The 16,705-nt window shown below is 41.7% G+C and overlaps 1 protein-coding gene across 9 annotated transcripts in view; it reads left to right on the top strand.

Annotated features, from left to right (window-relative positions):
• The window catches only part of USP33 (ubiquitin specific peptidase 33), a 71,725-nt gene that overhangs the window by 33,433 nt on the left and 21,587 nt on the right, over positions 1–16,705 (top strand). For 8 of the 9 annotated variants that reach the window (XM_019489091.2, XM_059727967.1, XM_059727969.1 and 5 more), the window contains 9 exons: positions 1,559–1,979; positions 2,397–2,495; positions 4,365–4,454; positions 5,779–5,891; positions 7,540–7,712; positions 7,853–7,923; positions 9,270–9,303; positions 11,889–11,934; positions 13,223–13,403. In XM_019489091.2, coding sequence (XP_019344636.2) covers positions 1,559–1,979; positions 2,397–2,495; positions 4,365–4,454; positions 5,779–5,891; positions 7,540–7,712; positions 7,853–7,923; positions 9,270–9,303; positions 11,889–11,934; positions 13,223–13,403 — 1,228 coding nt within the window. The remainder of the gene's footprint in view (positions 1–1,558; positions 1,980–2,396; positions 2,496–4,364; positions 4,455–5,778; positions 5,892–7,539; positions 7,713–7,852; positions 7,924–9,269; positions 9,304–11,888; positions 11,935–13,222; positions 13,404–16,705) is intronic. The other variant, XM_014593840.3, reaches the window with a different exon arrangement.

Here is a 16,705-nt window from a genome sequence, read left to right as displayed (position 1 = left end):
AGAGCCCCAGGAGTTCTCAAAGATCTGTGCCAGGGGCTGGGCTATGATGCTCGCCAGCTCCTTGAGTACCTTGGGGTGTAGATTGTAAGGGCCGGCTGACTTGAAGGTATCCAGCCTCTCAAGGCTTTCCTTCACGAGGTCATCATGGATGGAGGCAAGAGGATCTCCCTCACCCGGACCTCCCTGTCCCATAGTGGGCATGGGCATCCCATGGGACTGATAAACGACCGACACAAAGTACCCATTTAATAGGTTGGCTTTTTCCTGGACGTCAATTGTCAGTTGTCCCATCTGGTTTAGCAGGGGTCCAAGGTTGCCCTTGCTTTTCCTCCGGCTCCCCACATATCTGAAAAGGACTTTTTATTGTCCTTAATGCTTGAAGCTAGTTGGAGTTCTGCTGCAACCTTGGCTTTCCTGGTTCGCTCCCTCCAGGACCGGACCAGTGCAGAATATTCCTCCTTGGAGGTGAATCCCATCCTCCATCCTTTGTAGGCCTTTCTTTTTAGCCTCAGGAGGTCTGCTAGATCCCTGGAGAGCCAGGGGGGCTGCTGTGTCCTCTTGCTGCCTTTCCTCCGAGATGGAATAGAATTAGCTTGTTCATTGAGGATTGCTACCTTGAGGAGCAGCCACTCTTCCTGAACTCCCCTCCTCCTGGGGTCGTGGTCCCTAGGGCCTCACTGACAAGCCTCCTGAGCATGTCAAAGACGGCTTTTCTCAAGTCAAGGACTTCAGTGTTGCTGACTGGCTTGCCAGCTTTACGGCGGATGGTGAAGGTGATCAGCTCCTGCTCGCTGTCACTCAGCTTCCCATCGATCACTAGGTCACCGATTAGATCATCCCCAGTTGCCAGTACCAGGTCAAGCAGTGCTTTACCTCTCATTGGCCCGTAGACTTCTTGAGTCAGGTAGAGGTCATCCACGCACAATAGATGCGTTCATCGTACAAGAAGGCAGAGTAGAGGTGCAGCTTTACAGCCTAGCTAAGTAATACAGGCACAGACAGGACAGCAGTGGCATTGCTACCGCTCCCACAAGAAGCTGCTGAATTGCTGCAGATTGAACCTGCCAGTCTACTCTTCACTTTTCTTCTTATGGACAGGCAGTGCTGCTCTGATGCAGTTGGAGGGCTGAAGCAACTTAAACCTGATTGTTGTTAGAAAGGTGCAAATGTAATTTCCATGATCAGATCAGGTAAGGCCCTGAAAATCTTATAATGTAGATAGGTTTCTTTCCACACCTTTTTGTTGCTTACACAGATAGAGTCTGACTAAGACTGTTGGTGGTTGCCTACATCAGGATGCACTCGCCCAATTTAAAGTAAAGAATTCGTACAGCATAAGTTTTCGTGATGATTAAAGTGAGGAGGAGTGTTATTAAGTAGCAGTCTTTGTGACGGAAAAGAAACCTGTGAATATTGTTTGAACTGGCAATCAGATTTTTTCACACCTTGAACTATTGATTTAATAGCCAGCCTTTTGTGGTCATGTCTTGTCACCACTATGTACAGATCTTCCAAATAGAAAAGGACACTATTAAATAATTTTTTTAAATTATTTCAGGATGCACAAGAATTTCTGCGCTGTTTAATGGATCTGCTTCATGAAGAGCTGAAGGAACCAGTCATGGAAATAGAAGATGTCCACCCTACAAGTGTAGAAGAAAATATGGAAGAAGACAAAAGCCAATCAGATCTGGATTTCCAGTCTTGTGAATCTTGTAATAGCAGTGATAAGGCAGAAAATGAAGCCAGTTATAAACCCCTCATGGAAGACCCTGCAGAGTCTGCTATGTTAATTCAGGATGATGAAAACCACTCTCTTGTATGCAAAGATTGGCAGAAGGAAAAAATTCTCTGTAATAAGCTTAACCGAACAAATTCTATGGAAGTCTTAGAGAAAGACACGCACAGTACTTCAGAAACTGCTGAATTTTTAAACAACCAAGGAACAGTTAAAGTACAAATACACAGCAGACTTTCAGGTGACTATATCAAGCAGCTAATGTGTAATTGTAATGTCATAGTATTTACTGAAGTGCTCATAGAAGTTAGAATGAAAATACTAGATCTAAAACTCTCTATATATCCTAATATATTTCTAAATTGGTTAATTAAGGTCAGTACAGTGATTATGTGTTTGTTGCTGCTTTGAAATGCATTAAACACTGATCAGCTATTCAAGAACTACAATGGTTGAAAGGCTCCAGATATATTCTTATGGTGACCTTTTGCTTATTACTGCCACTTTTCCAGTTGGCGAATTCAAATTTAGTTTTTATTGCTCAGTACTTAATCAGTAATCCAGTGGTGTGCTGAAATGTAACTTTAATTATTGCTGTTATTCAACCTGGCATAATTGTTTTGTTGGAAACTGTAATAATATAGATTTCTGATTTCAGACTATGCCTCTGGTGATGTCCACACAAATGATCTGTCTGCAGCACAAAGTCCTCCAAAATCAGTCTCATCATGGTCCCCATTGGCACCATCCCACAAAGGTACCTACTTCGTTTTCACTTTGCACTGCACTGCTTATTAGTGTTTTGTTCTTTATTGTGTTCTTTTTGCATCAAACACTGATACCAGAGTGCAAAATTGCTCATGTGATTTTTCTTCACTGTAGCAAGATGCATATACAAGCAGATGCACCCTCTTGGTTCTGCAGTTGTTTTTGCTTCTTAGCTGTTGAAGCATGGAGCAGTATTTTTCAAGGTCTTTCTTTTAGAGCATCTGATTAGAGAAGTGAGTGGGCAGCAGAATGCCTAAAAGAGAAGGTAAAGGTTAATTTTTATTTTAAAGGAGAACAGTCCCCGGAAACAACCTATTGTGTATTCAGGAGACAGGATTTCTGGGGAACAGGGCATCAATCATGTCCCCTCAGGGTAAAGGGGCTCATAATATGTTCATACTGCCCCAATGTAGGTGGTAAGTTGACTCATTGTAGTAATCCTAATTACCAGGGCTCCTGGTTTTCTCTGATTTAAAAAAATCCCTAATTTTTGGTTTTAAAAAAGTAACCCCAAATCCACATTTTTTCCATGATTAAAATGAAACACCACTATATATGGATTTATATATTAGTGGTGTTTCGTTTAAATCACGGGAAGATGTGGATTTGGAGTAACCACATTTTTAACTGAAAACGGGATTTTTTTTTTATCTGAAAAAAACAGAATCCCTGCTAATTACTACACTTATGTGGTGTAGTGAAGAGTCTGGTTTGGTTCCTTAATTTTCCAGGTTGACGTGTGTTGTCAGGAAAAGAGGTTGATTCTGCGATGGTGTTCCTCTGTCATTACAGTCTCTCGATACAGGATGTATACTTTTATAGCACCTTCCTTTGTCTCTGTAACAAATACCTCTACTCTGTACTTGACAGTTGCTGCTGTCACTGGGCACTTCATAGAATTGATCACAGTGTGGAAGACCACTGATAGGTGGTTCTTTCTTATCCTATCTTCTGTGTTGACTGGCTCCTTTTCCTTCATTTGGCTGACCCATGAACAGCTGAGCAGAGAAGCATTTTGAAGCCACACCCTAGTATATTCTTTCCCTCTTTTTGTCACAGCCTTAAATGCCCCAGAAGGTGCTCAGACACAAGGCAACCTGTGGGTGGGTCACCATTAGGAAATTTATTTTAGTTTCAGCACTGCCAGTACTGCAGTTTATCACCTGTGGTGTCTTTTCCCTTGGTGTTCAGCCTGACAGCTGGCCCCTTCAGCCATCATCAGGAACCTGTGAACCATCCCAATGGGAAGCCACTTTGGTATCCTGCTTCATTTTTTTTTCTTTCCCCTGCCAAGGATCTGCTACCAGTGGTGTTTGGAACATGGCCAGTGCCTGCCTCTTTATATACCTTTTGTACTCATTTCCCACATGCCATGGTGTAATGCAGTAAAACAACCAGGGAAATTGCTCTGTAATCATTCATGTTTTCAAGTGTGACCCAGAATCTGAACTTTTACTTCTTTATTCTTAATTGTTGAATCCCTTGTGACTTTGAAGAAAACCTCCATATGGTGAATCCTGCTGAATTCAGTAGACCATAGCTCTTGGATTAATTGATTTCTTTTTCCCATTGGTGTGTCAACACTGAAGTCTAATGACAAATTAAATTCCAGCATTAAATATTTCAGTCTTAGTCATATTTGCATAAATACTAAGCTCACACCATCATTTTTGTGTGTAGTGAAAGATAGGGGGCAGGAGGTAGCAATCACCTAGATTGCAGCGATCAAGGTTTCCTGGAAATGTAAAATTTGTCCTCTTTAAAGCTAGGTCTCCAAAAAGGAGACTTATCCCCTGTCCTGTACCAAAAGCCTAAGCTGCTTTCTGGTTACCAAAAGCTGAATTGTCTCACATTTCAGAGTGTGAAGAGGCCAAGCTGTCAGCAACTCCATCTTCCCCTCCAGCTATGTCTGTGAGAGGATTATGCATGCTGAGCACAACAATCTTTGGTAAGCTGAAAATTGAGTTGTTCTACAGCACAGTTTAAAAAAAAATCAGTGTACTAGGGTCTGGGAACGGAGCAGTGCAGCGTATTTATACTGTATAAATAGCACTCTTCGCATAGTGCACATCATATAGGAGAAGAGGACTTTCAAGAATTTATACCTTTTTCTGTCAGTAACTTCAAGTAAAGGCATAAGTAACTCTGAACCTTTTCCAGCTAAGGAGGAGACAGGCAAATCTGGCTACTGTTAAGAGGGCAAGGAGCCAAGGATATCTGCTTAGGAGAAAATAATTTGCTGTATCGACTCTGTTTATCTACAAAACAGCTTTGGGGGAAGCATATCCGTTATGGGATGTTGCTGAAGGGAGTTCAGTTTCCCTTTTCGCTGTTGCCTTTATTTCACTGATCTCCCTTAGTATTTGCACTCCAAAGGTGAACAGTCTGCTTTCAAGACTCCACCAAAAGGATTTTGGCCATCTGGGTCACTTGAGTTTGTGTGACTTCAGGAAGGGAATTTGCAGTCCGTACTTCTGTTTCCAAGTTTTATTCTCTAACTTATTGGGTCCCAAAAGACTGCTTTATGTATTCCAGGGATTGTGCTAATTCCAGGGATTGTTGCAAATATCTTCAGTGACTGACTTTATGCAACTCAAGACGCAAAATTATTTCTACTCATTTTCTGATCAGTTGGAGAAAATCCTGCTGAGAGCCCTCAGACACTGCTTTGTTTGAGCAAAGTTGGCAGGGATGGGTTTTTTCCCATTCAGTCCACAGTTTCTTAGGTTCTGTATTGATCACTGAAAGTTGCATTAATTGTATCCAGCATAATCAGTATTCCAGTATTTTGAATTTGCATAAGTTGAGTCTTTTGGACCAGAACATAGTGAAGACCACCTGTAAAGTGGTTACAGTCAAATGGCATTGGCATGTACACTCTAATGTATAAAATCATGCTGCTCATTGGGAATATTGTTGAACTGGATCTTAATTTAAGAGCAGTAGACTAGGAGTGTCAAAATAGCTCCTGCAGCCTGAGTTTCACTTACTTAAATTATCTCGCTGGAAAATCCATTCAGTAGAAACCAAGTAGTAACCCTTCTGTTTGTCCATATCCACTCTTAAAAGAAATGCCACGGGGCTAAATAACCTACCCATAGGTGACAGTAATCTTGTCTGCTGCCTAATAAAGTTTGTCCCTTTTTTTCAAACCTGAAAACATGACAGCTCATTTTTATGCTATTTAAAGGGTTCAGGCAGAGTACAATAAAAAATCAAGCAATATACTTTGAACTATTTTTTTTTTAACTATTTTTGCCTTTTTGTATTAGTTCCATGTGTGTCTTCTCCAAAAAAGAAGAAGCAGAAGCGATACAGGAGTATTATATCTGACATATTTGATGGGACCATCATAAGCTCAGTGCAGTGCCTGACTTGTGATCGGGTAAGTGTAGTGATTATAACCATGTTGTGATATGAATTTGGGTTTGACTATTTATACTAACATACAATAGTTAACTTCAGTAGTTTGGGTACTAGAGGTGTAATCTTTTTATTGGGATTTTTTTATGGCAGACAGATGGTAAGGGTATGCCCACTTTTGAGTTCTGCAATTGTTGTGTTTCTCATTTTGATTTTGTAAGCCTTATTATTAGCTGTTTCAGCCCTTCATTTACCCAAACTCTTCCTTCTCATATGATACTAGAAAAATCATAAATATACCTGAAAATGAACAAAACTGCCAGCTTTAATTTGCAGCTATTTTTCCTCCAAGTTTAGTAGTTGTCTTTTTCCTCTAATCACCTAATAACTACTAATGTTGGCTTCTCATTGTTGGATAAATTATTTGAGTGGTCCACAGTTCATTTTTTACTATATTATGGCCAGTCAATGTGTGCAAAACCATGCCTCAAAGTCTCATGGGTAAGAGATGAGTGAGCAGTTCTGGATTAAATAAATTTGTAAGCACTGAATTATGCAAGTCTTCTGTTTTTAAACAAGAAAGAATTCTTCATTCCTTGATACACGGTCTTTGCTTATGAAAAGTGTTTCATGCCAGTTTTCCTCCCAAGATTAATGAAATATTTTGTATACTGTTTCATTTAATAAAAAAGCTAATCCTGATTACTCTAACACTCTCATACACCTGTGTTGAGAAAAAAAATAGTACTTCCACATAAAATCATCTAACTACTACATCATATTATAAAAGGCAAATCATTAAAGATGGTATATTTTCAGAAATTCAGAAAATAATTGAATCTGTACCATTTTGGAAGTTTCATTCAAGCAAGTTAGATGAGAAAATTCAATACCTGATTTAAAAAGAGTTTTCAAAATTATTTGACCTTCTGACTTGCCTCACAAGTCTCAGTTCCTTACTGGAAAGTGTAGTGTGATATCATAAAAAAGACACCCCCCATTTAGAGAATCATGGCCCATTTGTTCAGAGAGCCCCTCAAATAGTAACTGATAATTTTAGAAACCTGTCAAAACTAATTTGGAAAGAAGTCTTAATAACCTGCTTCATTTTGTTGACAGGATTCACAAAAGTTAGATATGCCAGTGCTTATTTCCAGGGCCAAATACTAAGTGAAATGTAGTCAAAGTAACTTGAATAACATTTTTAATCTAGTGCCCTTGATGGGCTGCCTCTGGAGAAAATTTCACAGTCCTGTACCACTGTCATCACCTTCAGTGGAACCAGCTGGGATGTATAAAAGAACCATTGTTATTACTTCAGCTATACAAATGCCGCGTGTTTTTTACAAAGCTGCTCTTATAACAGATGTCCTTACACAACATCTGATGAAGTAAGCAGCTGCTTAAAAAAGCTTATGTATCTTTGATTTAGTTAGTCTGTAAAGAGCAACTCTGCCCTGCCTTATAACAAATCACCAGAGAGAGCATGCCATCTAGTGGAATTTTTGGAGTAAAACCCTACATCTTTAGTTGGCAGTCATTCCTTGGTTGAATTTTCCCATATCAAAAAATAAAGCAATGAAAACTGATGGGCTTTAAGAATTAGGTCATCTTCTTAAAAGAAGTAAGCTATAAGGAGTCTAATTTTCCTCTTTGGTTTTTTGTTTCAGGTGTCTGTCACTCTGGAGACTTTTCAGGATTTGTCTTTGCCTATTCCAGGCAAGGAAGATCTTGCTAAACTGCATTCTGCAAGCCATCAGACTTCTCTGGTCAAAGCAGGGTCATGTGGAGAAGCATATGCCCCACAGGGGTGGATAGCATTTTTCATGGAGTACATTAAAAGGTAACTCATTATTTCTGTAGTGCTTGGATTTTAAAATTGCTGTTTCTGCTCTTCAGGCAGAACATTTGTTTTGTTTTGTTTTGTTTTTTTGGGTTTTTTTTTATCAACAATGTTTCACGTTTGTTGTCTCATGTTCCTAGCTGGTTTTGGGGTCCAGTTGTAACCTTGCAAGATTGTCTTGCTGCCTTTTTTGCCAGAGATGAGCTCAAGGGTAAGTCTAAATTAAATCTAATATGCTTCCTTAGTTAAACAAAACTTAAATAACACCCTTTGTTCTTTTTTAATTAAATCAAATTACATATCCCATGACCGGGTCTAGGATCAATTATTGCAGAATGGCTTGTGAGACTGAAGTTTGAGGGAAGAATTTTCCATGTAAATTTACTTGGTAATACTAGTCACAACTGGATTCGTCTGAACTAAATAAAATCAGATGCAGGTTCAGAACAATTTCTGACTAGAAGTTTTCTTTCTCAATTCTATCATGACTAGTATATTGTCTGAATCTGGGGTTTTGCTTCTTGTTTTGCCCTTAACGTACACTGTTTAAGATTAACACATTCTTTCTTTTTCTGGACTCTACTTTTTCTTTAATGGTTGGGAATATAAAACGTAAGAACCCTGTGATGCATATATTTAATTCAATACTAAAATTTTCCCTGGAGCGGAGGTATCAAACTTGTCTGGCCCCATGAACTGGATGAGTGGCCTAGGACTGGTCCACAGGCTGGATCAATGGTATGGGGCTGGCCCTGTGTACTGGATCAGGCCTGTTGCCCTTCCCCACCCCCATGCTAGATCCAGCACACACAACACCTACTTCACCCAGTCCAGGACCCAGCAGGAAGAGCCCTGGCAGGCTTGTCTACTGCTCCAGGAACAAGCTGCAGGGCTCCAGCACCACTGCTATCACCTGGGTGCTTGGCAGCCAAGCTGAGAAGAGCCAACATGCTGGAGCCCCAGCAGCTCTGTAGCTTCTTTCTGCGGCCAAGCAACCCCTGTGAGAACAGGAGTGCTGGAGCCCAACCCTAGCAGCACTGCAGCTTGTTCCTGCAGTGACAAGCAAATGCCCAGACAAGAGATGAGGCACTGGATCCTGAGCAGTACCGCAGGAAGGAACCCTGGCATTGGTGCTGGGCTACTTCCCTCGGTCCTACTGGGGGGCTTCAGCACTTTGGCTCTCACCTGCACTCTTGGCTGCCACCATGGGAACAAGCCACAAGCTGCTGGTGTTCCAACACCAATGGGTTTTGCCCAGGCACTTGGCTGCCACTACAGAAAGGTCCCAGTCACAGCCAGAATCAGAGCAGAAGTCTTCAGGCCAAGTCATTCATATCTGGTCCTTGGGCCATATGTTTGACACCCACCCCTGCCCTAGAGCAATCCAGGGTCTTGAGACTATGAACACATGTAACCTTAAAAGTGAAATATCTCTGAAATTATTCTGATTCATCTAAACCAACGCAAAGGAAAAGCACAATTTTAGTTTATTGATAGTTTGAAGGATAAAAAATGAAGTTAGAGAATAATGCTATTTCCTCCTCCCACCACTTGCAGGTGATAATATGTACAGCTGTGAAAAGTGTAAAAAGTAAGTGATCTTCTACTCTTTTTGCTTTAATGTGTCTTGCTCTCACATTCTCTATAAACAGTTTATACATGGAAATAAATGTATCGTATTAACCTGTTAAATGGGAAAATTCTATATTTGTGACAGTCTTAATGACAAGAATTTATGAGGATCTTCTTAAGTTATTTGGTTATATACATGTAGTCTAGTAGCAGTGAAGGTGCAACAGATTGCAAGAGCTGGAGGGATGACACTGCCATGTAAAGGTCTTTTCATTTAACTGTATGACAACTCTTTGTATGGTAGAATCAGCATCATTCATATATGGGTTGTTCACCACCCATTTGGTTCCCAGCCAGTTGCTAAATAAGGGACAAGCTGCTCAGCTGATTATTGCACCTTTCACTTCAAAAGGTACGATTTTTCCATTTTGCTGGAACTCAGCTGTGGTTCTCAGCTGCTCAGAGAAATAAATGACACAGCTAGCAGCTAAAGCAGCTTAGTGGTCCCATTCAATTGTTATATCTATATATGTCCCCATCTAGTTCATCTTGGGAAGGGGCAGTAAGGAATCTGACTCTGCAAAGAATCCACGTTCTGCTATATCTATAATTGTTCTTTAATGGTCAGTTAGTACCCCTCTAATACAGGGGTGGGCAAAATGCAACCCAAAGGCCAGATGCAGCATTCTATCAGGTCTGCTGGGCTCCTAAAAATTTATAAAATTAATATTAATCTGCCTGTCACGGAGCCCTCAATGGCTTGCCAAAACTCAGTAAGCGACCCTTTGCCCAAAATAACTGCCCGCCTCTGGTCTAATACATGACTTATAAAAAAAAAAAAAAAAAATAGGGCTGTCAATTAATTGCTGTTAATGTGTGTGATTAAAGCTAGAACTAATTTACACGTTAATTGCACACATGGTTTTGGAGCCTGCGCCTGAGCTCTTTGCCATCACCGCCCCTGAGCCACCCAGCGGGGCAGTGGTGGCAGTGTAGAAGTGCTGCACTAGGCTACCCAGGCAAGAGCTCTGGGCTGCTGCAGGAGGAAGGATGGGAAAGGGGAGTGGGGCTGGGGTCAATGGGACCCTGGGGCCAGGGCAGGTCATGGGACGTAGCCATAGGCGTCTCGTCCAGGGACAGAGGGGAAGGAGTGCTCCCTGCCATTGTGCACACCCCAAAGGAGACATGGAGGGTACGTGCCCCCTGAATTTGTGCACTGGATAGAGGTGGGCTGCCAGCTGCTGGCTGGGGCTCTGCACCCTGCTGTCTTAGCATCAGGAGCTCCACACTGGGTGCCCCCGTGCCTGCCCGGTGGCGGGAGGCACAATACGGCATTGCATAGCTCCCAGGGCAAAGGCAGCAGGGTGCCAAGCCCCAGCCTACAGCCTGCCTCTGCCTCACACACACCTCCCCCAGGGGCGCATCCAGTGACAGGGAGCTACATCCCATGTCCTGGATGAGCCACCCACGGCTCTGTCCCACAACCCACCCCAGTCCTGAGATTTTATTCACCCCTGTCCCCTTCATCCCTCGCCATGGGGGCCTCTCTTTCCCCCCAGTCCTTTTTCTCTCCCCTCCCCCTCCACAGACTTACATGCTGCCACTGCTCTACGCGTTGCCAGGCTGCATTCTTGTAGGGTTACCATATTTCCAGTTTCAAAAGAGAGGACGCATGGGGGGTGGGTAATATGATTTTGGTTGGGCAGTGATGTGCCGTGCCCCTCATTCCCAAGCCACAGGCCCCCCAGCCCTGTTGCTGCCCCTGACTCTTGACCCACAGTACCCCACATCCTGCAAGGGCATGTGGGAGTCCCACCTTCCCAGGCTCCAAACCCCGCACACCCACAACTACCCACATGTTCACAGATTGCCCCCTACATACCCACCCCCACCATACAAAGCACCTGCATAATATTGAATTTTTCTGTGCATAATTTTGAGTTTAGCTGTGTGATTAAAATCACAATTAATTGTGACTAATTTTTTAATTGAGCAACTAATCTTGATTAAATTTTTTAATTGTTTGACAGCCCTAATAAAATAAAGGCACCTAGAAGTTTAGCACAATAATAGTTGCTGTTTATAAAGTGAAATTATTTTCATGTGCAGGTATCATAATACTGTTTTAATGTAGGAGGGAGAATGTGTAGTGGGAATGGAGAATATGTAGAAGAATGGAACTGAAGAACGTGTAGTGGGGATGAAGTATGTTTGGCCCTTGGTACAATTATACTGACTTACCAGAACTAATTTTTCTTCAAGAATAAGCTAACTTAGCAAAAATGGGAATCAACTCCCTGTAACAGGCTTTCATAACATTTAAACAGTAAATTATTTTCCCATCCAAAGAACACTCATTAGCGAGAGAGAGAGCGAATAAAGTAATGCTTTTCAATTATTTAGTGGTACAGATTGTGTATCTGCTTCCACAGCTTTATTATTCATATCACTTTCGCTACTGTACATCTAGCCTGCATTCCAGAAATACTTCAGGTTTACTAATGTAACTCTCAACTTTAAGACTAACATTTTCTTTTGCTGAGTTGGCACAAGGAAGTGTAAAACCTTTCTGGCACTAAATGTGTTTTATTTTTCTGTGCTTAGGTTAAGAAATGGAGTGAAATTCTGCAAAGTGCAAACATTTCCTGAGGTACTGTTAGCACACCCACTTTAGAAGCACTTACTTTACATGCTTAGAAGTGTGGCAAGACTAATGATCTGTATAGAAGATGCAATCTTTCTTGAATGTTAAATGATTAAAATGTAACTGCATACTTGCATTCACAAAAACCTGTTAGTATCCAATTGTACTTGCTTTTGTACTCAGCAAGAAGGTGAGCAATTACAAATGGAGGTAGAATTTTAAAAAACTGTAAAAAAAAAAAAAAAAAAAAAAAAAAAAAAAAAAAAAGCTTTCCCTTCATTCCTCTAGTTAACTAGTAGAATTCACCTTTTCTGGAGGTCATGGAGTTTAAATACTGTAATTGTACTGGAAATCTTTCCAGTAATGTTTGTAGTTAGCATGTTGAAAGCAATCAAATCTTATGCTTCATAACATCAGCTGATGGCTGCAATATTCAGGAAAGAATTTTTGCCTCGTGACAGACTTGAATAAATAGTTAAATATGGAAACATAAGTGTTTTTTCCCTTCACTGCAGTATTGGGCATAGCAACTGCTCTGGGCTGGCTTCACAGGCTGCATCTACACATGCACTCAACTGTGGTGCAGACTAATTAGCTGCACAGTAAAGCATCACCATGTACGTGTGTAATGCTATTTGGCCGTAGTAAACTAATTAATGCTGCTGTAAGATTACTATCAGGAACAGTACTATCTTACGGCAGGGTAATTAACTGCAGTTTAAATACATGTGTAGATGCTGACTGCAGGTGTAAACTGCCTGGTCAGCCCAGCCAGCAGGGGGCCAGACTCCTGCCTGAAGCCTAGCCACACAGTTCCACACTTTCAGCACACTTGTGCCCCAGCCAGCCCCTCTGCTGCCGTCCAGTGCCCCTGGCCCTGGCATAAACTGCTCTGCCCTGGCTCAAATTGCTGCTGTTCTGGGTACATGTGTAGACATTGCAGCTGTACCCGGGAGTAGTTTATTCTGGCTTAAACTGCTCCAGAATTTATTGCTTCCAATTAATTGCACGCGCGCCCCCGATGATGATTTTTTGAAGAAATTCCACAAATATGCTTGAGATTCTTTCCCACACCAAAACTGTAGCAAATTTTAAAACGATCATGATTGTTGCTGTCAGCCACCTTCTGCAATTAGAAGTAGATCCTTCCAACCTGTACAAGGGCCTTTGAAATCCCTTATTTTCGAATGGCAAAAGGAAAGTAGGCCTCCTGTAGTGTAGCTGTTAAATACAAAATAGTAGCAGTCCACATTTTAATTAAGTTCTTGACTGAGTGTATCAATCTTTCTTACAGATACTATGCATTCATCTCAAAAGGTTTAGACATGAGCTAATGTTTTCCACGAAAATTGGTACCCATGTATCATTTCCTCTGGAAGGACTTGATCTTCAGCCTTTCCTTGCCAAAGACAGCCCCACTCAAATAGTGACCTACGATCTCTTGTCTGTCATCTGCCACCATGGAACTGCAAGCAGTAAGCATAAAGAGATTATTTCAGAATGCAAATACTGTGATATATGTTTGGGGCATATATTGTATTTATTCAAATACACAACAGAGTTTGTCCCCTTGCCAGTCCCCCATTGGCAAGGGGGGAAAAAGCCCCTTGTCTTATAATTGCATACAAGGAAATCTCACTAACTACATTGTCTATTATTAAACTGCTGACATTAAAAGCAGCTTGTGCTCAGCAATGAAAAGCAAGTATGAGGATGATTAAATGCATCCACCACTGAGCATGACTGTAAAACACAAGGACCATGGGAACTTTTATTTATTTATTTATTTATTTATGTACTTTTGGCCCTTAAAATAAAAAAAATATGCAGGTGTTCCCTTCACAGGGAACTGGCACCAGGCTTGGAGGTGCTGCAATACTAGGCTGCAACTGGGAGGGACAGAGCTAGCCCTGACGCCCTCCTCTCCGTGCCAGTATTGCTATGTGTAAAATGCTCCAAAATCCATGTTAGGCATACTACTTGCAGGCCCCAAGTCCAGAGGCCTTTGAGTTCAAATGCCCCTGAGTCTCATTTGCATGTAGCCAACAGGCCAAATGAGCAAGCTAGGGAGAAATCTTTCGTCTCCATAAATATAAAGGATGCAGCTATAGTAGACTCTTCAGGGGCCTGCCTGAAGTACATCGGACAAGTCTCCACCCTTAACTACACACCATACAAGGTGATCTCAGCCTGGTGTTCATGATATTTCTCTTTGATCTGAGCCAAAAGACTGAGAAGCAAACTTACCACATTTTTTTTAATTTGTGTGTGTGTGTGTGTGTGTGTGTGTGTGTGTGTGTGTGTGTAGTAGATATAGATATAGATAGATATCTAGATATAATACACACACACATCCTCGATGATAGTCTTCCATCGCAGCTTTTCTTTTTAAAACCACCTTAAGAAACCTGCATGCCCATTACAATAACCGCACCCGCTCCCCTGTGCCCCTGTACACTTGCCCTTCCCTAACCCAAACACAGCCCCTTAGTCCCGGCCCGATTAGGGGTTTCCCTTCTCAGTTCATTCACAGTCCTTGTCGCTGTCGCTTCCACTGCTGCTGATCCTGTTGTTGTCCTCCTCACTGTCTTTATGTCCTTAGTGCAGCTAATCTGAATAAGATGTATAATAACACCCATTCAGTGCAGCCCTCTCAGCACCAACTTTTTCAAGACATGCTGCCCCCTCTCTCAGCCTGGAGCAAATGATTAATGTAGTCCCACCTTCCATGAGATGAAGCTGGACCAAGTTGCCCCGCACCTCATCTGCATATAAAGTTTTGGAGGATCCCAGGACTCATGACAAGAACACCTGGTTCCAGTAATGAGTGGGGGCTGGGGGAGCTAGAACGCCGCTCCTTTGTGGAGTACACACATATGCTGAGCTGTGGGATCACCATGGCTTGAAATGTTGTTGACTCTGGTGGAGCCTAGGTGAATGAAGTGTATGGCAAATCACGAGCCTTTGGCTTTGAACTCGTGAAAGTACTGCTCAGAAGTGTGTTTATGGAGTACCTGTGATAGAGGTATACTGCATCAATTCTGGATAAACTAAGTGCATGAATACTACATGCAGATTGTTGCAGCCATGTTTAATTTCCAGGTTATTGTTTTGAAATGTCAGGGAGAGCAGCATCTGACACCAAGAAGAGGAGGAAAGGTCTGCCGGGGGGAAAAGTTGTGGGGAAGAAGAAAGCATAGGGGCTACCTGACCCCCAGACTTATTTTCCCTGCTGTAACAGTGTGAGAGGGACAAATTCAAAGCAAACGTCCAATAATTAGATCCTGTACCTGGAAAATGATATCAGACATTTTCCATGTGTAGCATTTAATTTTGGGGTGTCATTTCATAATTGGGGTTGCCTTCTATTTGAGTAAATACAGTATGTTAGCAGCAAGAGTAAGTTTGAGTTATTTGTCTGAAAGGTAACTAGACATCATTAGATATAGGATTTAACTTCAAAATTGACCAGTTTTACCACTGCTGGTAGCCAGAAACTAGCCTATATTCTGTTTTTTCTTTAAAAAAAAAAACCAACAAAAACCCGTTGTGACAGTAACCAAGCCGTGGTACCTTAGGCTTGGTCAGCAGTCAGATGCACTAATCCTGCCTGCAGCCTCCTCAGCTGACTTTATTTTCAAAACATAAAGAAATTATAGTCCAACAAAACCCCTGCTGATTTCCTGCCCCTAGGTCAGGGGGCTGGACTCGATGATCTTCCGAGGTCCCTTCCAGCCCTAACGTCTATGAAAACCCCATACTAACTGCTGGAGTAGATGGTATCACTACCATAATACCCCTTCCCATCTCCCTTCTGCATCAGAGCTGTATCCTCACAGCCTTTCTTACTTAGCTCCCGTTTTGTGCCTCCTTTGGGAGCTCTCTTAAACTCCCAGCTGGGGCCCAGCCCTAGTAAATGGATGCATCTTGCCTCTGTTTGCCTCCTCCAGAATAGGACTGGCTATTACTTTTTGCTCCTCAAGCCCCTAAAGGGGCAAACCATTATATAGCACATACACTTGGAATCTTACTTGGGAATTTTACACAGCTTCAAGAGGATTATATCAACTAATACTGGCACTAAAAAAGAGTAACAAAACTTTAAATTTATTTTTAATGTTGTAAAAACCTCTCTAGGTAACCATCCTTTGATTCTTGTTATAGAAATTGAAGGATGTATGTAATAAAGCATTAAGGACTTAACAGTACTGTCTACAGGCTCTCCTTTGGCTACTTTTCCAGTTTCTTCTGTTTCCAGCAGACAAAACAGTAAATATAACAAGAATTGTGAAACCATCCCAGCCTAAGAATAATTGTATACTCTGAAACTCCATCCACTTTGATTTATATGTTATAAACACTATAGGGGTAACAGTAGACTACCTTTTTGACTCTGGCACTTGATTTTGATCCACTTCATTGAGTGTATGGACAAATGTACATTTTAGCTTTGTATTTATTTTAGCCTCAAGGAGAGGGGGAGCTGCAGCTCAGGAGTGAACAGCAGTTCTTATGAGCTGGAGGTTATATCTACATGATCCTGTAGCAAGGCAAGTTAAATGACCCCAATGAATCTGAGTTTAAGGTGGAGTGATTTTGCTGCACTTGCATCACTACAGGATTGTGCAGATACAACTGTTGTTATCCTTTGGTATCAAAGTAATTGTTATATCTGTCCGTACCCTAATTCTACTTTCCTTGCAATGGTTGGCAGAGTGCTGCGGAGGATGGCTAGCAGTCAAAAACTGGTGTTTGTCTGGCGCACAATTCTGGTTAC

This window comes from Alligator mississippiensis, chromosome 5 (assembly GCF_030867095.1).
Source record: "Alligator mississippiensis isolate rAllMis1 chromosome 5, rAllMis1, whole genome shotgun sequence".
NCBI classification, from domain to species: Eukaryota; Metazoa; Chordata; order Crocodylia; family Alligatoridae; genus Alligator; species Alligator mississippiensis.
The sequence above is the reverse complement of the archived record's forward strand: the minus strand, read 5'-3'. Positions and strand labels throughout refer to the sequence as shown.